This window comes from Acomys minous, assembly GCF_964271855.1.
Source record: "Acomys minous genome assembly, chromosome: 10".
Lineage (NCBI taxonomy): Eukaryota > Metazoa > Chordata > Mammalia > Rodentia > Muridae > Acomys > Acomys minous.
Genome location: NC_140491.1, coordinates 101,160,674 through 101,185,978, shown reverse-complemented (window position 1 = coordinate 101,185,978; position 25,305 = coordinate 101,160,674). Strand labels below are relative to the sequence as shown.

Genomic DNA, 25,305 nt, shown 5'->3' with positions numbered 1-25,305 from the left:
TTTGAGGCACAGTTTAGATACAAACTATAGCAAATCCTTAGAAAATAAAAACCTGAAAGAAGCACACATTTCAAATAAGACTTTAAGGCGGAAATCTGGTGGATCCGTTTAATAAGCACTCGAAGAACAAAATTACGGCAGTGCCTGCAAAGATTTAAAACAAGCCCAAACCAGATTTCACATTTTTGCCAAACTGTGATTTTTCTGCGCCACCTTGTGGCCTCGACAGCATTACTACACGCGTCAGGTAAATCATTTTCCGTGGTCAAGCGCGCCACTAAGTCGCATTGCGCAAATCGGCTTGCTTACACACACACACACAACACACACACACACACACACACACACACACACACACACACACACACACACACATTGCTGAGAAAATGGAGTCTGTCTTTGTTTGCAGGGATGAAAAGCAACATTGCCCTTCTTCCTATTTCCTGCTCCATTCTCTTTATTCTTTAATCTCATACCTCTAGCTCCACCCATCCCCTCTTCCTTGAGCGGCTTTCAGGCTGGACCTCCCTCCCGCCGCCCCACTACTCCTCCGCACTCATTTCCTGGCAGATACCAGCCGTAGTCGAGCTCGCGATCCTCCCTTGGGGTTCCCTCTGCGCCTGCTCCCGGAGTGCTGCGGTCAGGACCCGCCCCCCTCACGCCGGCAGCCAATGGAGAGCGGGCCACGCCCACCACACGGCCCACCGCGTCTCTTAGGGTTTGAAGGTGGCGGGCAGTGGTGGGCTCCCTCCGGGTAGCCGGGGTCCATGGATTCCTATGAGTTGAAGGTGAGCGGGCGGCACTGGGCGTGGGCAGGGAGAGTGGGCACTGCAAGGTGGTTTGGTAGCTTTCCAGGATGGCATGGGCAGCGCCCGCTGATGGTGAGGGCACTGCGGCCTTGGCCAAGATGCCGCCGCCCCCCCCCCCCCCGCCCCCAGGATGATCCCAAGGCCTGAGCGTAGCCCCCTGCCTTGCGGTTAACGGCCATCCCCCAGCCTGTTGCTTTGGACTTACTCTGGGGAAGCTTGCTTAGGCTCCAAGTGACTTAACAGCCATCCGAATGTCTTACCCTGCATTCGCTTGTAAAAGAGGGGGACAAAATATGCAAGCATTTAAAGGCAGTTAAAGAGGAGTGTTTAGTTTACAAAAAAAAATGGTTTCTGATTGATGCGTTTAGCAAATATTTACGAAATAGTAAAACAAGGGCGAGGTTTGGAAATGCAAGAACTTTCCTTCTCAGATGATGGCTTTTGGGTGTTTTGTTTTGTTTTTTTGTCCCCTCTATTCACTCTGGGACTTGTTTGGTATTTGTGGAACACGTCTTCCGGATGACTCCTGAAGTTGGAGCTAGCAGAACAGACTCCTGGACATAATATTCACCCATTTACAGTCTAATACTGAAAAAAAAAAATCCCTAGTGCATTTAACAGGCGCTGGCTGACTGCCCTCTGTGTGTCTTTCACTATTTTCTAAGCACTTAGAATACTGTAGTAAGCTTACCTGGTCTTGCAGCTTACACTTGACTTACAAGGACTCAACCCACGAGCTGTTAAATGTATGTATGTCGTGTAAACTACTAATAGTAGACAGAGGAAAACAGCCTCTAAAAGTTAGGAAAGATGGGGCTGGAGAGATGGCTCAGTGGTTAAGAGCACTGTCTGTTCTTCCAAAGGACTTGGGTTCAATTCCCAGCTCCCACATGGCAGCTCACAACTGTCTGTAATTCCAGTTCCCAGGGATCTGACACCGATGCATATAAAATAAAGTTTAATCAATTATTTTTTTAAGTTAAGAAAGACTGAAATGTTTGGCTTTTTAAAAATTAATTTCTACATTACCTTTCAAGTTTTCCCTCCAACTCTTTTACATTTTTTTTCATCCCTTCAAATTTATCCTTCAGGTTGCCCAAATGTGTTCTGCAATAAAACCACTCTGTCTTTAGATAGAAACCATTATTCAATTTCTCATCACTTTGCACAGGGCTAAGTCATGTCCTTAAAATGAGACTGCTGACCCTGCCTTCTCTTTCCAGCTTGATCAGTCCAATGTTCTATTGAATATTGGGTCTGTTTAATAACAGGGTTTTTGAACAAGGAGTGGCAAACATCCTCCACAAAATGCCAGATGGTACCTATTTTAGGATCTCTGTCCATCTACAGTGTAGTTGGGAAGCAGCTGTGGATGTACTTCAGTGAACAAGCATCTTCATGAGCTCTGAAATTTGTCCATGAAATGTTTTTCCTGGCCTTTCTTCTCCAGCCAGGTTTTGTTTTGTTTTTTGTTTCTTTGTTTTTGTTTTGTTTGTTTTGTTTTTTTCAGCTCTGTAGCCATACAAAAACCAAGCTGGACTGCTGGGCTTTTTCACTATGTTGTGGAGTCAGGACTGGCTTTTTCCCCCCTGCCCATCCCCACACCCACTGCAGGGGTACCGCCCTCTTCATCTCCGTGGCTGTTTCTTTGCTGTATACACAGCTGGGCCTTTCTCAAGAACCATCAACGTGAAATGCAGCGTTAGATGTGGGAGGAGGAGAAGTAATGGACTTATCATTGAAGGATGGGCTCTAACGTCTTCTGCAGGAGTGGGTTCTCTGGTCACCACAGTTACCAAGCTGGCCATAGTCCCCTGTTTTCCTAACAGCAATGGACTGACCTTTTCCCTATGTTAATTAGAGCAGTGTGTCTCAGCTGGTGTTCGGATTACAAATTCACCCTAAGGTTTAAGGTTTTTCCAGGGCAGTGACCACGCTTTCTACCATTTCTCAGTCTCTTGTCTACTGTCACTCCCTTCTCAGCATCCCACCCAGTACCTACTACTAGAAAGTAGACAGTGAGCAAATGTTCGTTAGACTGTTGAGCATGGGAATAGCACATGGCTATTCCCAGCACTCTGGAAACAGAGGCAGGAAGAGAGCAAGTCTGAGCCAGCCTGAGCTACATAACAAGATCCTAGCTCAAAAGTCAAAATGAAGTCTGTTGGCCTAACTTAACTGGTCTACCTTGAACCACATGAGTAACAATAGAAATGCAGAGTGATATGAAAGCCAGAGAAATGGATGGCCTTAAAGACTGCTTTGATTAGCAGGGTTGGGAAAATGGGAAAGGGGGGGGGGGGTTCATAGTTGATTTGATGGTTTAGGCAGCAGGTGGTAAAAATAGGAAAGCGGAGCTGTGAAGAGAGGTGTTGGCCAGACAGCAGCAGCATTCGGCAGAACTTAGCTTCTGTTTTGCCAGACTCTTCCTTTTACTACAGTATCAGTGCTCGTCATAGCCACCTCTGCGCTAGCTTTAGTAACTATAATTTTTATACGAGCAAAAGTGTAACATAGTCAAAGACTTGAGGCCATGTCTTTACACCTTGGAGTCCATTAAATGCAGCATAGATGTCAAGTAGGATAATGTTGTTACCAAAAACGTTCATTTGTGACCCTGGGGTATGAGGAACTTGGGGAAAACAAACTGAACTTTGCTGAGGGGTGTAAGATATGGAATATGGGCCACTCTCTCCAGACATGAGGCGGAGAAGAAGGAGGAGCACTAAACACAGGAGGGGAGCAGAGCAGAAGGTCTCGAGAACACTGTGTGACTGGGATCTGTTGTTGTGTGCGTTGTATGGGGGTGGCAGCCTGACTTCCAGTACTCAGCTGGAACGATGTCCACAACTCTGAGAGCTAGAAAGGTATGCCAGCCCTGAGGTGGGGTGGGACAGTGTCTCAAGGGTATCCTGAGGCACGGGAGCCCAGGAATCTCACAGCCTCCTCAACAGAGATGATGCAGCTCCCAGGAGAGGATTGCTTCTTTACCCTGAAGATCTGAGGAGCCTGAACCCCACTCCTTAGCCAGCTGACACAGCTCCTAGGAAAAGATTCCTTCTATACCCTGAGGAACTGAGGAGCCTCGGAACCTGAGTTCCACTCCTCCTTTGAGTGTCAGTTTTTAATGGCTTTTATTTATTTTTAATGGTTTTTAAAGAATAGAATAGAAAATGTATTAAGTTCTGGGTTATCCAGCTTGATGTCTACTTCTGAATATTTCTCAGAATAGCAGACTGTTAATCGTTAGCCATTATTTCCTTTTAGACGCTGATTAATTACTATTGCCAAGAGCGATACTATCACCATGTGCTACTCGTTGCCAGTGAAGGGATGAAGAAGTATAGCAGTGACCCAGTCTTCCGGTTTTACCATGCTTTCGGTACGCTGATGGAAGGTATGTGCTAACCATCCAGTGTCTTCCACGCTCTCTGAAGCCTGGATTTGACCTAAGAATACTTTGCCTTGATTTCCAGGTAAAGCTCAAGAAGCCCTTCGGGAATTTGAGGCCATTAAGAATAAACAAGATGTGTCCCTGTGTTCTCTGATTGCACTGATGTATGTCCATAAAATGAGCCCCAATCCAGGTAGAGTATTTAAGTGCAACGTTCAGATCGATTTTCTGTACTCAGCTCTGTATTTTGACGTAATGATTGTAGCGGCTTATCCATGGTGTTATTGATATGTTTTATCTTCCTGACCAGAGCATATGTCTCATGCTGCTTTTATGTGTCCTATGGCAGATGTTTCAGTGGTTCATAACAATAATCTGAGTTAACAAAGTCTACTATATGTGTATATGTTAGCAGCTGCTTTACAAAATAGTAAAAGCACCACTATAAAATAGCATCATACAAGATTGGTTATGTGCAGATATGTATCAGTGTGCAGTTTCTCTCCTTAGACAACATATTAAACCTCTTGAAGGCCTTGATAGCTCCCATGGGGGCATAGCTATTGGATGAAGTTCAGTAAATTTTCATTGTGTAGTGGTTGAGACATTTGGCTATATTATGGAAATAACATGATTTTCATTGTGTAGTAGTTGGGACAGATGACTATATTATGGAAGGAACTTTGTCCCATGTAGTAGTTGGGACATACAGCTGTATTGTGAAAGGAAAGTTATTCTGGGTAATAGTAGGACATATGAATATATTATGGAAGAAATGTTGCTCTTAAGATGGTCTTTAAAAATGGGTTGCATTGTGTTAGCAAGTAGTGGAACCTATGGTTAAGCAGAAGAGAATCCAAGTTACTTAAAAATGTGTATGTGTGCATGCCCAGTAACAATTATACATATTTCAAGTAATTCAACAAATTGCATGTTACAGAATGAGTTTTTAAACATCTTTCATGTTACTCATGCAGACAGAGATTACAAAAACAAAATGAATAAAACATTGCTTGACGAGTAAACAGTTACGTACTTTCTGTTAGGACTGTGCAAAAAGAGTTGTAGTGAGTGACCCAGACATTCATGCTTCAGATTTGGATTGCAGAGTCAGGCATTAGAACCCATCATGACACCATCCCTGGCATTTGTTTCATTTTAGAGCCATTACAGTTCTTTATAAATTTCATTAATAAAAATACTATAATATTGTTCTCTATTTTGGGAATGACATAAGCTGGTCGGGTGTCAGCTGTACTTCATAACTGTGCCTTTTGAACATGAAAGGTGGATAGTCTGATTGTGCGACAGAACTTGCATAATTTTTATTTACTTAAATTTTAAAACTTATTATATTTGTGTATCTGTGTGTGTGTGTGCGTGCGTGTATGTGTGTGTGTAGTGTGTACTTATACATCATGTTCAACTTTTTCTCCTCTACCATTTGAGGCAGTTTCTCATGTTTCTGCCACATTGGGAGCGCCAGTTTATCTGACCCACAAGCTTTCAAGTGATATTTCCTCTGTCCATGTCTTAATTAGTTTTCTGTTGCTGTGACAAAACACCATGACTGAAAGCAACTTGGAAAGAAAAGGGTTATTTCATTTTTCAGACTATAGTCCCTCATCTGGGGAAGTCAGGGCTTAAACTCAGGGCAGAAATTGATGCAGAGGCCAGGAAGTAGTGCTGCTTATTTACTTGTTCCTCCTGGGTTGTTCAGCCTGCTTTCTTTTACTATGCATAAGCACCTGCATGGGGTACCACCACTCACAATGGGCTGGACCCTCCCACATCAATCATCAATCAAGAAAATATCCCACAGGCTTTCCCACAGTGCAGTTTGGTGGGGGCATTTTCTCAATTAAGTTTTCTTCTTCCTACGTGACTCTAGCTAGAGTCAGGTTGACATAAAAACTAACCAGGACCCCTTGTCAACATGACATATAAATGTATCACTATTCAATTAGAACCTTTTCTTTCCCATTTGTCCACATATGGTATGTTAATATTATCACAGTGCAAAAACATTCCAACTTGTAAAAGTTCCTCATTCATTAAAAATTTAAACACTTTAAAAGTATTTAAAATACTCAAGGTCTCTAAAACATTAAAACTCCAAAGTCTCTGTCAAATTTCAGTGTCTCTAGAATTCTAAAGTTACTTTAAAATAGCCAAAGTGCTCATAACTGCGGCTTTCGGTGAATTAAAAAAAACAAGTTAATTACTTTCTTACTACAAGATGTAAGCACCAAATTTCAACAGTGTATATCGTTTAGTGTCCAGTGTCTGGGACTCACTCATGACTCATGATCTTCTGGGCTCCAGAGGGCTCAGACATTTGCACTTCTCTGGCTCTGCCATTTCACAATCCATTTAGCTTGTCTCATAGGCTCAGCCCAGCTTCACCCGCTCCTGCTGCTCTTATTGGTTGTCATCCCATGGCACTGGGATCTCAGAATGCTGGGGTCTTCACTGCACCTAGGCTGCATCTTCACCAGTCGCCTCTCCTGGGCTCTCTTCAGGGACTGACCACCTTGAGCTTCACCTTCCTCTCCATGACCCTATTATACCTTCAAAACCATTACCACCTGGGAGACTGCCACACAGTACCAAGTTCACCTTCCAGCACAAGGTACAACTATAGCCTCAGTTTTCTGTGTGCTGACTCCAAGGAAACACTTCCCAGAAGATCTTGCCTCAGTGATGCTGGTCTCTTCTTACTTAATCATCACTGATTTCTAGGTCCAGCTAACCAGCAGCTATTGTCCCAGCAAAACAAAAGTTTAACTTTACTGGTGCTTGGCTATTGTCGATCATCCCTGTTTTTTTTTCAGCCGCAGCTAACCAGAATCACAGGTCCTTAATGTAAGATATTAAGCTGTCATGATAGAGACCTTGAGGGACTCTAACCTCCCTGTGAAATTTCATCAGCTCTCACCACTATCTTCTGAATTCCCACAGAATAGCCTACTGAGCTCTGAGCACTCAATGGCTTTTCCAGCCCAGAGTTCCAAAGCCTTGCACAGTACTCCCCCAAACACCACAATTAGGCCAGTCACAGCAATACCTCATGACCAGGTATCAGTTTCTGTTATACTTAGGGTTTTCATTGCTATGACAAAACACCAGTTCCCAAAGCAACTTTGGGGAGAAAGGGTTTTACTGCATCTTACACTTTATTTCCATTATCCAAGGAAATCAGGGCAGGAACCTGAAGGCAGCAAAGGGGTGAGGGGAGTTGTAAGGATGCCGCTTACTAGATTGCTCCTCATGGCTTGCTTAGCCTGCTTTATTAGAATATCTGGGAGTACCAGACCAGGTTTGGCACCAGACACTATCAACTTGGCCCTCAGATATCAATAATTAGTCAAGAAAATGGCCCCTAGGCTATTCTTATAGGGACATTTTCTGAATTGAGGTTCCCAAAATGTCTTTAGTTAGTGTCAAGTTGACATACAACAAAGCAGCATAGTGTCTCTCCCATCTCACAGGAGAGCTGAGTTTATACATGCATGCCACCACAGCTCGTCTTGCATGAGTCTGGTAAGGTTACACATGCAGGCCACCACATCTAGCCTTTGACATGGGTCTGGTAAGGTTACACATGCAGGCCACCACATCTAGTCTTACATGGGTCTGGTAAGGTCAAACATGCGTGCCGCCACATCATCTAGTCTTGCATGGGTCTGGTAAGGTTACACATGCATGCCGCCACATCCAGTCTTGCATGGGTCTGGTAAGGTTACACATACGTGTCACCACATCTAGCCTTTGACATGGATTTGTGGCACAAACTGGTGTATGATACCAGGCTTATGCTGAAGATATTTTACACACTGAGCCATCTTAACCAGCCCAAATTTTAATTTGCTTTTTAAATTTTAATCTAACATATGATCCAGTTATTAGACAATTTATGTATGGAACAGGTTGTGTGTATGGATCTACTTTTCAACTCTGTTTGATGGCTTGTGCACATTCATTCTTTTCTGAAGGAATGTAATAAGCCCATTTCAAAGATTTGGTTTAAGAACCAGCAAACTCATTACTTTTATATCCATTTTGCACTTTTTGTTTGTTTGTTTTTTTGAGACAGGGTTCCTCTGTGTAGCCTTGGCTGTCCTGGACTTGCTTAGTACACCAGGCTGGCCTCGAACTCAGAGCGATCCACCTGCCTCTGCCTCCCGAGCACCACCTGGCTTGCATTTCTGCATTTCTATTTTTAACTTACTGGGTTAAGTAAGACATTACTAAGGTTCGTTTTGCTCATCTTAAATGAAGCAGCAAGGCTATGGGTACTGAGATGGTGTTAGAGTGTGTATTTTGTTTCTAACCATGCTGCCTTGAGAGAATAACTAAATTCCATCCCTGGCTCCTCATCTGACCCTACCGTAAGCACTTGGTCTGGAATTTAATTTAGATTTCATGTTATTTCCCTCTCTCAGATAGAGAAGCGATCCTGGAATTAGATACCAAAATGAAGGAGCAACGTAAGGAAGCCGGACGCAAAGCCTTGTACCATGCAGGCCTGTTTCTATGGCACATTGGTCGCCATGATAAGGCGAGAGAATATGTTGACAGAATGTCAAAAATGTCACATGATAGCAATGAGGTGACCACTTTTCTTACTTTAAACAGTAATATTAAAGGAAGCTTGGCTTATTTTGTAGTAGTATCTTTGGTTTAACTTACAAATATCTTTACTATATATGAAATATTCCATAAATAGCGTGGTTGGACTAACATTTCTTGCTTCTGTACTAGTAACTCTGGAATAGAGACTGTATTCTGCCTTGCTCTCTTTTCTTTCTGTTCCCCTCTCTCATGTCTCATGTCTCTTTCTAGCCCTAGCTCATTGAGGCTGTATTCAAAGAGAAGCAACACATTCTCAAAGAGTGAGCCACATGACTATGTTATAATCATGCTGTTATCATAATGATCGTTTCCTGTCAAGGGCTCAGAGAAGGTCAGCAGTAGTGTAATGGCCGACAAGCTTCTTGCTCTGCATATTGACTCCAATAGGAACTTTCTTTTGCAGGGGCCAATTTTGAAAGCATGGCTTGATCTTACAAGAGGGAAGGAGCCTTATGCTAAAAAAGCCCTCAGGTATTTTGAGGAGGGATTACAAGACGGAAATGATATTTTTGCTCTGCTGGGTAAGGTGAGTTGGAACCAAGTTGAAGAAATCACGTTTTAAAACTGAAAACACCCGAAATCTAATGAAACTAAGTACATCACAAAAGGTGATACTGTGGTCCTGTTATGGGCTTTCAGAGGGACTTGCATCTGTGAAGGACACAGACAGAGACGTTAGTTCCCTACCAAACGACCTGACTTTTGGATTAATGTTATGTCTGTTGTGGTTGGTTCCTGAGATCATTCCTGTCCAATGTTTCTCTTACATCTGTTATGTGTGAGGTGTCACTAGCGAAGAAACATGACATGGAAAAGGCAGACACCTCACGTTGTGGGGTTCCTCTTCTATTAGGGAGACGAGCAATGAGTAAAATGGGTAAGTTAATTACCTAGTGTATAACTAGATGGTAAGTGAGACGTCCAATAAAAAATAAAGCCAAGGTGGGAGATGGGAGCCAAGGCATAAATTTGCAGTTGGAAATGAGGTGGCCAGCACATTTGACTTTTTAAAAAGACTTATAGATGATGAGTGCCAAAGCCCTGATAGCATGGTGGCGGAAACATTAAAAATTGATTCAGATGCCTTCAATCACACGAAGGGCATAGCAAGAAATACATGTCACGGGAGAATGAGTGAGACATTACAGGCTAGAGAAAGAAGGGAGTGTGGACCTAAAAGGCAAGCCTCTGGCTGTGACTTGGCATCTGAGAGGCAGCTAGTGCAAAGCTTGAACAGATAAACTATATCATCTGACCTGCGTTTTGAGGATAGACGTTTGACAATCCTTAGAAATCTGTGTTGTGTTGGATTGTTTAAGTTACATTCTTGCGGGCAACTCCACTAATGTCTTCTGAACACTTTCAAAGTTTATCACTGGTGTGGACCTAGACCCTCTGCTCTGATGTAGTAGACAGGCAGCACAGTCACCTTGTAGGTCCCACAATATGGGGAGTAGGGATGACTTCTGACATGGATTCTGTTGCCCCTACGTTGATCACTTCCCTCTGGCATGGCGGCCTTGCCAGGCCACAGAGGAAGAGGGTACAGGTAGTACAGATGAGACTTGACAGGCTGAGATCCGGTGTTAGGGGAGGAGGGCTCCCTTTTTTGAGGACTAGGGGAGGGAGGGAGAGGGCATGAGGGAGGGAGGGTGGGATCAGGAGGTGACGAGGGGGCTACAATGGGGATGTAACGTGAACAAATTTTTAAAAAAGAAAAGAAAATTACATTATTATTTTTGTTGTCAAAAAACTGTATCACTGTGAGTGAGATGGCCTAGAGAGGAAAGCAGCTTGCTGTGAGGCCTGCAGACTCCTCGAGCTGTATTCTAACTTAAGTCTGTGTGTCCTTGTACTCACCTGCAGGCACATGCATAATAGGTAAATACAGTACAATGAAACTAAATTATTGAGACTGGTGAGATGAATTAATGTGTAAAAATACTTTCCATGCAAACATAATGACTTGAAGTTTATTCCTTAAAGCCACAAAAGTAAGTTGGATACAATGGCTCAAGCCCATAATCCCAGCCCTATCTGGTTAGATTTGTGGAGGGGACAGGAGACTGACTCAGAAGCTTGTACGCTAGTTACCCTGTTGTATACAGGTGGGGAGAGACGGTAGGAGAGACCATGCCTCAACCAGACAGGAGGAGAGAATTGACTCTTCACATTTATCTTCTCACTGCCACACATGTGCTGCGGCCCATGCGTACCTGCAATCAACCCCACCATAAATAAAACTAAGGGAAAAAATGTTTCATTGCCATTTGGGGAGCTGGGAAGATGACTCAGCACTTAAGACCTCTCGAACTCTTGCAGAAGATCTGAGTTCTGTTCCCAGCACTCATGACAGAAGGCTCACAACTTCCTGAGACTTCAACTCCAAGGCATCCAGTGCCCTTTTCTGGTCTCCATGGGCAACACTGCTCATGTGTACATACTTATACAAAGACAAATACACATACACATAGTTAAAAATAAATCTTAAAGCAGCAAGGTGTTGATGTTTGTTTTAGCAGTGCTGTGGGCCTCATACAAAGGGCTAAGCAAGTGTTCTACCTTTCATCTATATTCCTAGCGTTTAAAAAATTTTTTTAAATTGAGAATAAACAAACAAACAAACTGGGCATTCCAAGCTGGGCATGGTGGCAGACTCTTGTCATCTATTGTGGTGCTCATGATTGAATTAAATTATCTCTCTGAGTTATCGTGGTATGATCTGTCTTACGTTGTTATGACAAAGACACCAGAGACATTACAGGCATGATGAACTCGCACTTGTAATCCCAGTATTTGGGAGGTCAGAGAACTATCGTGAGCTTAAGGTCAGTCTAGGCTACATAGAACACTATTTTAGAACCTTCTACCCATGAGAGAAAACTAAAACAAAGAAGTCTGAGGCTAGGTACTTTATATGGAACAGAAAGTTATTTCTCAAGCTGAGAAATCCAAAATTAAGGCTCTGACAAGTGTGATATCTGCTAAGTGTACCGACTCTTCCAAGATAGCCCCTTGAGCAGTCTGTCCTTCTGTTCCACACATGGCAGAAGACCAGAAGGGTGGACACCATCACCACAGGCCCTTTTACAGTGGCATTGCCATTTTCCTGATTTTCCTGGTGAGGCCCAACCTCCCAGCCCTGTTGATTTGGGAATTAAGTCATTGTTAATTGTGGAAGAAACAAAAAAATTGAAGCTGTGGCAGATTCGTTGTTATTATGTACTTTTCTGTAAATTCAGCAGAAGGGCCACGTTGATATTCCAGCTAGGAATTAAATGCAGGCTGGTTTGCTGTGGGTGAAGATGCTGCTTTGTGCTCCTGTGGGAAGGGCAAAGGAAGAGAGTAGAGATATTGACACATCAGCTCTTTGTGGAGGGCTTCATGATTTTCAGTATTAGCTACATAGGTAGATTCCAAGAGAAAATGTATATGAAAATTTCCTAATCTTTCTGTTTTTATTGTCAACTATTGGAAAATTTTAATATTTTATTTTGCCATAATGGCATGCCAGGTGACTGTACTGTCCTATACTGATATGAAAATGGTATGCATATGCATACACATATTACACTTTTATATAAAATACTGAGAGAAAGTGTTAATTTTTCATTGAGATGTGTTGAGGCAAAATAGAAATAATATAGAAGAAAAAGGGAAAGCACGATTTATGAATGTACACTATTCGTTTTAGTGTCTGTGTGTATTTGTGCACGTGTATGCATATGGAAGTCAGAGGACAACTTACAGAAGTCAGTCCTCTCCTGCTACCATGTGGGTTCTGGACACTGACCTCAGGTCATCAGGTGTGGCAGCAGATGCCCGACTCCACTGAGTCATCTTGTAGGCCCCAGCACATAGTTTTATTACACTAACTATGCTTACGGCTTATTTTCCCCTGGAAGAAACAATGCATACAATACATAGATAATGTGTAACTGCTTTCAGAAAAGAAAATAGTGACACTTGAGTAAGAAAATAACTATCCCTGCCTAAGGAAGCCAGCTTCAGCGTGCAGCAGGCATTCTCTGTGTCTGTAAATAGAAGTCGCACGTTTCTGCCGTCCTTCTTAAGACCACCGGCATAGTTAATGACTTATTTGTGGACATTGTGGGTTCATTTTTATTTTTCTCTTAAACACCAACAGTTTGGCAATAACCACCATCAATGTGCCTCTTTGTGATGCCCTTAAGTTATTACTTCCTTAAGATAATCCCTAGAACTGAAGTGAGCTCAAGGCAGCTGGTGAAACTTTACTTTGCTTACTTTCAGCCTAAAGGAGCATTTTGAAATTCAGTGTAAAATATGTAAAATCCCTTTAGTTTTATATGCTATTTAAAAATCTCCCAGGAACACTTTATTCTATAAAGGCAATTTTCCCATTCTAAGTAGAATAATCCTTGAATTTCTTTACCATTTTGCTTGCTTGATGTTTGAGACAGGGCCTCCCTCTGTACCATTTCCCAGGCTAGCCAGTGTTCACCATGTAGAAGACAGACTGACCTTCAATGTTGGCCATCTTCCTTTCTCAGCTTCCTAAGCCCTTCTGCATTTTATTTTAAGTTTTATCCTGTTATCAGGTTAAATGGTACGCTAAGAGTATTTTAGAGCAAAATTGCTGATGTAATGTGTGTTAATTTTTCTGTGATATTTTAAGATGTGGTTTTGATTAAAAAAAAAACTTTACTTTTTTCTACACAAAAATGATGTGCTCCTGTTGAAAACAATGCCAGAAAATGTGAGGAGCCACAGGTCAAGCTGATCTGGAACTTAGTCTGTAGCCCAAGCTGGCCTGTGAGGGCCTGACGTACAAGGCCATAGCTTTGATATCACTTCCTCCTCCCATTAGGTACTTTGCCTTGAGATGCGCCAGAATTACTCTGGAGCCCTGGAGACTGTGAGCCGGATAATTGGAAACTTCCCAAGTTTCCTTCCTGCTTTTGAGAAGAAAATGAAATTGCAGCTGGCCTTGCAGGATTGGGATCAGACGGTGGAGACAGCACAAAGGTTACATGCAAACTGATATCACTGCCTTTGGGTTTGGTTATGCATGAGAGAAAAGAAAGTCTGATTTTGTTCTCCCCCGTTACAAGATTTGCATAATCAGCTTAAAATTTCATTTTCCAAGTGATGTAGAGTGGTTTTATTAAAAACAGCATAGAATTGGGGAAAAAAACACTTAAAAATTTATTGATTTTTAAAGCAGATGTGGTGCTGGAGAGCTGACTCCATGGCTATAGTGTTTGCTGTCAGGCCTGTTGAGTTCTGAACTCCTTGGTAAAGCTGGGTGGGCGTTCACTCGAGTTATAATCTTCATGTGTGGGAGCATAGGCAGGGAGTCCCCAAACAAAAGGCACTGCCTCAGTATCTCAGGTGAAGAGGGATTGGGGAATACACAGGATGTCAACTTTGGGCCTCTGCATGCATGTGCATTTATACATGGCCAAAACATGCTAACATACACATAGCATGCCATACATCCCTATGCAAAATGCCCACAGTTTGTTGATTTATGTTAATATCTGCATATCTGTTTTAAGATAGAGACTCCTTTAATCAACAAGGCTGTCTGCCATTAGGAAGCTAGTATTAAAGTAAGAGCAACAGTATTTTAAGCAGCAGATAAATTATGCAGTATATTAAACATAGGTGCTAAGGAGGGGGAAAAAAGTGAAATATGGTAGGCTGGGGGTGGAAAGTTAGGAGGTGGCCATGGAAGGCCTCCCCGAAGAATGGCATTTGAGCAAAACCCTGGAGAAGGTTGTAGAAGCAAGCCACAGAGATGCCTGAGAAAAGGCTTGCACAGGGAGGAGCCTGTGCGGAGAGCCTGAGGCTGTACCAGGGGAAGGGCCTGACGTTTCTTCCGACATGCAAAGCCAGGACTGTTTTGAATACCTAAGTATTATGGCCTGAATTACATTTAATAGAATCCTTGCTGTTTTGAGGTCTGTGTGTGAGGAAGGGAGCAAGGGCAAAAGCGGGGGACCATGTTCGTGCTGTTGCCATAATCTGAAAGAGAAATACTGGTGAGGAACCAGGCCGGTCACCCTTAGGGGGCTTTGAGAAGTGACTAGAATTTGGGTATGTTTTAGCTTAGGAAGGCAAGAGACTGGGAAGATGCCCCCAGCCTGCTTGCTCTGACCCTCTCCAGTGGAAGTAAGCCATGAGGGCCTAATGTTAAGTGCTCAGAGGGCTGGCCGATGGGAAGGGGGCTTGTAAGGGGTAGATATTATCAGTATTCCCACTTGGCAGCTGAACAAAGTTAGGGACAAACCTGGTGTTTCATCCAACACTACCAAGAGATTACTGGGAGAAAACTGGGAGATACTGCCCACCTGAGCAATATCTCATCAGACAGCAAGTGGTGTGAAACAAACAACTAAACAGCTCAAGGAGTGAAACAGTCCACATTGGTTTCTCATTTGAATATCAATAATCTCCAGTGGCTGGTCTCAGGCGCGATTTGATTTGCTGGGAGGAAATAGCCAGGTCTGTAGTCACAGTACCTTAGAGTGCACCCCAGCTTCTGCAGGGGGGATGTGCACAGTTGCATGGCAGAAGGCATACTCAGAATGCAGAAAAAGTGAATCCGAAATTCATCATTCCATACCCTCAGGAGAGGTTGCCTTATCTGCGAATCACTTTTGAACAGTTGCTTTTACAATGACCTTTAGAAAAAATTTCATTAGAATTCTTATAGCATAGATCATGTCTTGCTATATGTATGCCTTTTGTATTTTTCTGGTGATTAATAAATGTTTTCACAGTATTTTCTAATTTGTGTCTTATCACATAGGAATCTATTTTAAATTTATGAATAATACTAAAATGCATATTTAAATATTTAATTTTGGTATTCTTAGAATCCTTTTAATAAAACCTGCTTGAGGTAAATTCAACGTCTTAAAATTTTTGTTTATTCACTTATTTTTATTTTATGTGTATGAATGTTTTGCCTGCTTGTATGTAAGTGCTTCACATGCATGTGACTAGGTGCACAGAGCCTAGGTGAGAGTGTCAGATGCCCTGGGACTGCTGGGAACTTAGAACTGAAGCCAGGTCCTCTGCGTGAGCAGCAGCAAGTGCTCCTAATCCCTGAGCCATGTCTTCAGCTCATGGACTCACCTTTCAATACGCTGTGCTGTATAGTTAAATTTCTAATACTTTAAGTAGCATTACCACAGTATTAAATGAAGCAGGCACAATTTCTATCCATATTTTGAAACAGTAGAAATTAAATTCAGATGCGTTTTTCACCTTACTCATTATGGTTTTCTGATTAAAACCTCTTATCTTATTAGAGTCGTAGAAGAACCAAGCCCTCAAACAAGCCCGCGAACAAAAACATGTTTGTTTTATTATTAATCGGCATGTTTTCCTGCAGGTTGCTGCTTCAGGACAGCCACAACGTGGAAGCGCTGAGGATGCTGGCTCTGTACTATCTGTGTAGGGAAGGGGACATAGAAAAGGTAACATGTATGTACTGTGTGATTAGGTCGCCTGGGTGGAGATGACTTTCACCACACACCATTGTAAATGGAGGTGTGCATATCATTAGAAGCTCGACGTTCTGTTTCAGAATTTTATAGATTTTAATTGGTTGCCAGAAATAAAGCATTACAAAGAATTTAGCTCTTGTACCAACTACTGAAGCGAAAGTATGTATGGAAATTCCTCTCCAATGTTTTTAGATTGTTTATAGCGTCTGTGCATCTTTATATAAAATGCTGGCACATAGCATTGTCTATGATCTAGATATGAGTGTGCATATGCAAAGTAGAAGTCATAGTATGTCTGCAGCTTAGTTGTGTCTGCGTGAGTCAGATGAGCTAAGGATGAAACCCTTATGCTAACGTACACCTGTTTCAGTACTACTGCACACACTCACTAGTCACTGGCAAAGAAGTGCAAATCCAGTCGTTGTCAGTCATGCTCTAAGAGGTCTGTGTGTTTAACTCGGGTAATGGGCCACCACCTAACAAATACTTTAGGCTGGTGACTTCCACGTTCCTAATGCTATAACCCTTTACTACAGTTCCTCATGTTGTGGTGACCCCAAATCATAAAATTATTTTTGTTGCTACTTCTTAACTCTAACTTTGCCACTTTTATAAATTGTAATCTAAGTATCTGTGCTTTCTGATGATCTTGGGTGACCCCTGTGAGAAGGTCGTTTGACCCCCAAATGTCATGACCCACAGGTTGAGAACCACTGCTTTGTAGACACTTAGAAGAATCTTAGCGGTTCAAATTGTTTGCGATCTTTTTCCTTTATTACTTGTGTGGTTCTCCTCTTCCCTGGGGGCTGCTGGCCATCAGCCCACAAAGACAAGGGGAGCAGAAGAGGAGGCATAGGGTCTGGAAGGCCGTAAGCATGACAGAGATCAAACACTCCAGGAACCACTTGAGGAGCCAGTTTAGCTTTACTCAGGGAGAACAAAGGCTATATAGCCCATGGGGAGTGGGTGGGAGGCTTCCAGGATAGGTGTTCATAATTGGTTGAAACTACCCTCTTCAAAAAGCACTGTTGTAAATCTTTCCTAAAACACAACTTAACCATACTTGCATCATATGAACAGGAGCACAGTACCTAATTACAATTATCCTATAGGCGAAGGGAGGGGAGAGCTAGCAGGGAGCTGTGTCAAGGGCCATGCATTAAATGTGGTTAGGGGCATCTGTGTCTAAAGACACTGCAGATGGAGTCAGGCAGAGAGCTGGAGGCCCTGCTGAGGAGAGGGAGTCCTGCTCCTTCCTAATACTGAGCTCAGAATGGCTATCTGGAGTGGAAGGACTGCAACCTTGAAGAGCAAGGTCCTTCCAGTGACTTGGAGCTCAGGCTACAGCTCAATGGGAGAGATGTTTGCCTAACATGTGCAAGGCTGATTCTTAGCCCCCAAACTAACAAACCAGAAACACCAACAAACATTATTTATACTAACCACTTTCATGATTTTTCTATTGTGGAAACCATTTCAAATATGTTAGGCTATCTATGCGGTTCAAAGGCTCATCCAACATTTTCATAAATATATTATCATTCAAACAGCCCTTTGGCATGACTTCACTATAGCAATCTTTACTATCCAGAGACTTCTATTCAATAATGAGTATTAACAAGAAATAATTGTGTGTAATTACCGGAGATTTATAAAAAGATCTGGAGCTTTAAGTTGATTGTAGTTATCTTACAATCTCGAAGATTCCCTGAGGGGTCTGGGAGATACCCAGTATGTGGAGTGCTTTCTGCATAAACATGAGGATTTGAGTTTGGACCTCCAGTTTGCATAAGATGTCAAGCGTGGTGGCACAGGCTTACATTCCTAGCATCGAGGATATAGACACAGGAGGGCCCCTGAGCTCACTTACCAGCTGGTGTTGTAGAAGGGATAAGCTCCAGATTCAGTGAGAGACCCTGGCTCAAAGGTAAGAGGAAGTAGGAGCCAACTGTAGCTTCTATACAAGCACATGCACACTAACATTTGCTTATTTGTACAGCACACCACAGCACACATGAATATACCACACCAGAACATACATGCATACACCATACTACAGCACATATACATATGCCACACCATGGCACACATACATATGCCATACCATTGCACACATACATACACCACAACATGGCACACATGTATACACCACACCATGGCACACATGCATACACCACACCAGAGGACACATGTATATACCACACCAAAGCACACATGCATATGCTATACCATGGCACACATGCATACCCCACACCAGAAGACACATGTATACACCACACCATGGCACACATGTATACACCACACAGTACACATGCATATTCCATACAACAGTACACATGCATAAACCACACCAGGGCAGACATGCATACACCACATCGCAGCATACATGCATACAGCACACATGCATACTCTACCAAAGCACACAAACATATGCCACACCATAGCATACATACATACGTACATACATATTAGAAAGAAGAAATTTGTAAAAGAAAAAAAAAACAAGGTCTCTTAAAAATGTCAGAAATAAGGGGCTGGAGAGATGCTCAGTGGTGATGAGTGCATGCTGCTCTTGCAGAAGACTGGGTTCGGTTTCCAGCATCCTCATGCAGCTTACGACCATCTGTACCTCCACTTCCAGGGGATGTAACACCCCCTTGTAGCTTTTACAGAGCAGGCATATACATGGTGTGCATACATACACATAAGTTACAAATAAGTAAATCCTTATTATATGTATATACATATATATGATACATATCAGTAATAGTATATTAGAGTACAATTTTATGTATTAGTCTTTTTCTTAGCACATTTTAATATTAATTCCGTTTACTTTGTTTTAGGCTGTTACCAAGCTGGAAAATTTAGGAAACGCACTGGACATCATGGAACCACAAAATGCTCAGCTCTTTTATAAGATTACAATCGCCTTCAGCAGAACCGTAAGACTGCCTACTAGCCAGGCTCTACTATTTAGCGTTCGCAGTTCATCAGTAGATAGAGCGCTGAGGAACATAAAGCCAGGGGTGAAAGCGATATGATCTAAATATGTCATCTGTTCCCAAGAAAGGAGACGTGGGAGATTATAGCTGCCACTTTCCAGCCTGCAGGGGCCGTGAGGAAGGGGCTCCTGGTGCTAGGGTGCCTTCCAGGCAGAGGAAGCCAGGCCAATGTCTGGAGTTAGGGTGCTCTGCACTTCGGTTCCGTTATAAACCCTTTGCGGAAATCCATTCAAGTGTATAAGTGAGTGTTTCCGTGGAGGAAAAGGCCCGTGTCTTGCTTTGTTGTTGTTATAATAAAGGCGTGCTTCCATTGTGAGCATTCGGTAAAGGCAAGATGACAGGACGAGAGGAAAAACACAGCAGTCAGACAAAGACAGTGAAAGGAATAAGAGCTTTAAACAGTTCAGTGAACTATCAGAAAATATGTGGGTGAAAATGACCACAAGTAAAGGAATTATCAAGCCAACAAAAGAAAAACGTAAGGATATTAATTACTAAATTGTAGAAATTATCTTATTTTGAAACACGTAGGCTGAGTGAATGTGGTGGCGCACACCTTTAATGCCAGCACTCTGTAGGCAGAGGCAGGCCGATCTCTGTGAGTTCAAGGCCAGCCTGGTCTGCAAAGTCTAAGACATCAAGAGCAGCACAGAGAAACCCTGTCTTAACAAACAACAACGAAAAACCAAACATGTAGGATGTATTAAATTTAGAGAAAGAAAATAATCTAAAAGTATGAATTAATGTAATTTTCATTGTTATTTGTGTTACTACCAGACACAATTTCACTTATTTTTAGAACAATTTAAAGTCTATTGAAATATTCAGAGGAATGTTTTACTCTTAAAAGTTGCATGTTCAATGGTTATTTTACAACATTGGCATCAACAGTTTTTGGTGAATTTTTTTTCCCAAAAAGATGTAAGCTATGTCTTTTTAAAATATATTTCCTATTAGTACAGGTTGTATTTAAGGGGGAAAGGGATTATAATTTAATTGTGTACATATATTTAGAAACCTTAAAATAGAAAATTTCCTATCTAATTTGTAAAAGAATCGTGAAAATCATATTGTTTTCGCACAACAAAATACGCACCAAGATGGTGATGTCATAAAACAGGGTTTATTATCCACCTGTGGTGGATCATACCCGCTTCCTTGATGTAGTATCTCCGTGACAGAAGCTTTCCCTTCCTGAATAACCCTTCTTCCCCTTCCTTCCATCCTGCATTTCAAGCTCGAGTAAGTGTAGAGAAAAATAGGTCTTTTATTCTAAGTCCAGGTGGACTTTTGTCTACATTTGTCCTTGTTTTTCTCTTTTCAGTGTGGACGTAATCAACTCATTCTACAAAAAGTTCAAAGTTTCCTAGAAAAAGCATTTAGTTTAACCCCCCAGCAAGCAGAAATTGCTACAGAGCTTGGCTACCAAATGATTCTCCAAGGCAAAGCGAAAGAGGCCTGGAAGTGGTACAGGACTGCCATGACGCTGAGTGAAAGCAACATCTCTGCGGTCACCGGTACGTGATGGCGCACCAATGACTTCCTCTAGGGAACTCACTGTAAGGACCAGCCCACTGAAGCAGAGAATATATATTTAATTTTTAAAAATTAAACTTTCTATCATGCACAGAAGGAAAAATTGTGTATCTTTAAAAATAACAATTTACCTCACAAATGCTATCTTGAAAGAATGGGTCCTATTTGGTCCTTCTATCAAGTTGTGAATTGTGTAGTAAAAATTTCACTTAGTCCCTGGCTACCGTATGTCTTGCCCAACTGAACCTGCTGTGCTCTTATTGTATTTTTTCAGTCTAAAGCACGATTGTTGTAATGGGAGAAAATGTTTTGCTAACTTCGGTTAGTTGGTTGAACTAAGCCTTGATTGGTTTTGTTTGATTTCAGGACTTATTCGGTGTCAGTTAATAGACGGGCAATTGCAAGATGCAGACCAGCAGTTGGAGTTCTTCAGTGAATTTCAGCAGTCAATGGGAAAATCTGCGGTATGGCATTTTATCTGATGGCAGGTCATAGCTGCTATTCATAAAACATGAAACCTCAAATGACCATTCATCCTTAGCTTTAAATGGTGAATGAGCACTAACTTTAATGTGTAATTGCATTTGCTAGTCTACCTCTGTGCAACTTGACAGTAAATGGTTTTCTCAATGATCCTAAAACTTGGTTCTGCTAATACTGAGATTTGAATAATTTCATATCAAATGTTTGAATAATTTCATATATATAACACTTTATATACACCTGAAATCTCAGCAGAAATAAATGGCATTATAGCCAAAAGGAATAACCTATGAAATCTACTTATTTTTCAGGAATTAATGTATTTACATGCAGTCCTTGCTACAAAAAAAAATCATCGACAGGAAGACATTATAAATGTGTTAAATGACGTTGTGAACACTCACTTTTCACAGTTAGAAGACTTACCTCTTGGCATACAGTATTTTGAGAAGCTCAATCCTGACTTCTTACTAGAAGTTGTTACTGAGTATTTAAATTTCTGTCCGATTCAGGTAGGTAACTCTGTCTCTTATCCCCAAGGCTGGGTCCCTGTGTCCCACAGCAGTGCTAACAAGTGCTCATTAGTGTGTTCAACTCTATCTGCACCTCTAATTAGCATTTGTAATTCTGTTAATTGAAATCATTTTAAATCAATCTTTATAGAAAGGATTACTACCAAATAATGAAGGTATTGATTTGTAAAAAAAAATCATTTATAATATTTTAAATCCTGAAACTCTTCGTTTAAAAATATTTAAAGTGAAGTGCTTAATTCTCATGCTTGCTGCATATTTGAACCTGATTGGTAACCTCACTAAGTGCCATCTCACCTTGGGCAAGGCAAACTCAAACCTGGAGTTCTTTTGTAAAACTAATGAAGACTTTCCCATATGAAATCAAACTCTGCTTTGCGTTAAAAGTAGACCACTGGCTCTTCCTCCTGTTCCTCGGAATGACACATCTAGTTATTTAGTACAAAGAAGAATCCTTTTCCTTCATAAAGTAGATGGTAGATTTGGCTTATATCCTCCTGTTGTGAGAAATTCCCTGTGCTTGTTCTGTATACACATGGGAATCCATTCACACACACACACACACACACACACACGCACGCACGCACGCACACACACACGCATGCTGAGTCAAGAGTTAACAAAGACAATGATCTACCACTCATACCTCTGAGATCAAGAGTAGGACTCCACATTTATTTCTTGCCATTTATCTTCTCGTGTTCATCGTATACTTTTCAATTATCATATTCCTGTTAGCTCTTGTCCTATATATTATATGGAAGATCATTGGCAGTTGGCATCTGCTTGGTCTAGCTTAGAGATAATGATGGTCCTTTGTAAGCATTAGTATTTTTGAGTTGTACCACTAGAAACCTGTTTGGCACTCCCGGGGATGCTTTCCAAAGTGACATGCACACACGAGGCTCAACTGTTACTTCAATACAGGTTTTTCAGCTAAGGCTATCCAATACTCATCACTAAAACCAAAGTTATTACGATCCCTCTGATTTATAGCTCTAGATGCTATATTAATGATCAAAATAAGAAAAATGGTCTTCTCTTAGGAAGCTGCCATTCCTGGCCTGGCTTCCCCGCCTATAACAGCATAACCACCTGCCTTCACAGCTGGTGGATTCTGGGAAGGGGAGCAAGGCAGGAGCGGTGGAGATGGAGATGTCAAGTATCCAGTGAGCACAGACTAGAACAGACTCTCAGGAGAAAGGCTTCTGTGAGACAGCTCATTTACTTGGGAGAACAAAGGCTATTTAAACCTTTAGGGAGTGGATAGGTGTCTTGAGAGAGAGTTTGCATCATTGGCCCGGGCCAGGGTGCTGAGGATACCTCAGATCCATAAAGAGGAATTTCAGATATTGCTGTACATAACCTTATAAGGAGAGGAAGTCCACCCTGGCTGCCGGGTTAAGTGACTTTCTCCGAGGGGCAAGGGTGGGAGCCCAGGGCAGGGGGTGGGGGAGTGATCCTGCTCCTGCCAATCTCAGGACGTGATTTCTGGGGCTTGAACATGTCTTGACCCCAGGTCTTACAGCTCCCTAGACCCACAGCGAGCTCTGCATATTGTTCAGTATCACGTCATTTCCCAAACATCGCTCTCCCAGACTCCCACTGGATGATTAATTCAGGCTGACTTAAGTTACTCTCCCAAGTCAGCATCGATGCAAGTTGCTTGGTAGTTTGAATGCATATTTCAACATACATTCATCATCTAGGCCTCTTTCTGCAGATGTTTTATAGCATTTTCAGCACACCACGTGGAGCCGGGAGAATGTGCTTGGGGAAAAACAAGTTAGAACTCTTGCTTCAAGAAACATATTCTAAAAGGACACAGCAGATACCATAAGAAGACGGGATAGTATAGTGGTGAAGGGGATAAGGAAGTAATAGAACAGGGTAAGATGATGAATTGTGTAAGTGAAAGGGTCAGAGTAGGCCTTAGTATAAAAACAAGAACTGAAGGTGGCCTGTGGAAATAGCTTGTTTCAGACAAAGGGAACAGTTGATGCAGATGCTCACAGGCGCACAGGGGAGTGAGTGGACTAGACTGAGTGGGAGGAGAGCAGTCACAGGGGAGGCAAGGACAGGCAAAGCTTCAGTGCTGAGTATTTCAAAGGATTGCCTTGTTCGCCGAGCTAAGAGTGAACCCCAAACCGTAGGTAGTTTACAAAATAGCACAGTACTTGGTAGCTAGGTCTCTAATCCAACTGCACAGCTTGTTTCCCATAATACAATTTTGTTTTGTTTTGTTTCCAAGACAGGGTTCTCAGTGTAGCCTTGGCTGTTCTGGACTCCCTTTGTAGACCAGGCTGGCTTCAAACTCACAGAGATCCACCTGCCTCTGCCTCCCTGAGTGCTGGGATTAAAGGCATACACCACCACCTGACCTACGTAATTTTTATGTGCATGTTGTAACTTGGTCTTCTTCATAATACTGTTTTCATTGGAGAAAGGCAGCGCTGGCCTCAGCTCCACTCCTTGTCTGTTGGTCTCTTTTCTTTTTCTTTTCAGTTTTCTTTTCATTTTTAACCTAACAAGCATAATATCCAAGATTGTCTCTAGAGTCTGCTTTTAATCTTTGATTGTACAAGGAAACCCCAGTACAATAATGGCTGTTTTTCTTTGGGTGAGGCAGCCTGCACTTTAGTTCTAGCTCTTAAGTAACAGAGGCAAGAGGATCATGAGGTTGAGGCCAGCCTGGGCTGCACAGTGAGGCCTTGTCTCAAAATATAACTAACATCAAATAGAAGAAAAAGAAGTGAAAGTTGTTCTCAGCATTTCCTAACAAATGGCAAGATACTTACCATCATTTTTACTTTAACTATTTTTTTGCTGAAAAATATTTGTGTTAGTGACTTGCGTTGTTGCTGTGATAAAATACCCAACAAAAGCAAGCGAGGGAAGGGGGGGGGAGGAGGATGGGTTTATTTTGGTGCATAATTATGTACAGTCCAACATGATGGGGAAGGTATGGCAGCAGGAATGCGAGGCTCTGTCTACATCACATCGGGAAGCCGAGAGAGATGAATGCTGGCACTCGGCTCCTTCTTCCTTTGTATTCAGCCCAGGGCTCCAGTCCAGAGAAACGACTTAGCCACATTTAAGGTGGGTCTTCCCACTTCAGTTATCTGAGTCTAGGGACTCCCTCACAGCACTACCAGAGGCTTGTCTCCTTGGTGGTTGTGGATCCTGGCAAGTAAACAGTCATTAGTAACCATCACAACTGTTTTAAAGAATTTACCTAGCTTCAGTTCAAAGCAATATAAAGCTCTGATCTTGAAGATGAATAAAGACCCTTAACCCCATATGCTGGAGTCCAGCTATGGTGGGTTCAAAGGCCCCAAGACCGAGATGTGGGGTCATCACAGTGAGGGACATAAACACCAGCTTGCCCTTGTGGAAATGGCTCCAAGGAGC

The 25,305-nt window shown here is 42.2% G+C and overlaps 1 protein-coding gene across 1 annotated transcript in view; it reads left to right on the top strand.

Annotated features, from left to right (window-relative positions):
- Window positions 1-656: 656 nt before the first annotated feature.
- Window positions 657-25,305, top strand: part of TTC21B (tetratricopeptide repeat domain 21B) — a 75,934-nt gene continuing 51,285 nt past the window's right edge. Inside the window, exons 1-11 of the mRNA XM_084798176.1 lie at window positions 657-788; window positions 4,077-4,206; window positions 4,286-4,396; window positions 8,649-8,815; window positions 9,242-9,364; window positions 13,688-13,845; window positions 16,223-16,307; window positions 19,184-19,282; window positions 20,667-20,859; window positions 21,245-21,342; window positions 21,673-21,873. Coding sequence (XP_084654302.1) covers window positions 768-788; window positions 4,077-4,206; window positions 4,286-4,396; window positions 8,649-8,815; window positions 9,242-9,364; window positions 13,688-13,845; window positions 16,223-16,307; window positions 19,184-19,282; window positions 20,667-20,859; window positions 21,245-21,342; window positions 21,673-21,873 — 1,386 coding nt within the window. The 5' untranslated portion in view covers window positions 657-767. The remainder of the gene's footprint in view (window positions 789-4,076; window positions 4,207-4,285; window positions 4,397-8,648; window positions 8,816-9,241; window positions 9,365-13,687; window positions 13,846-16,222; window positions 16,308-19,183; window positions 19,283-20,666; window positions 20,860-21,244; window positions 21,343-21,672; window positions 21,874-25,305) is intronic.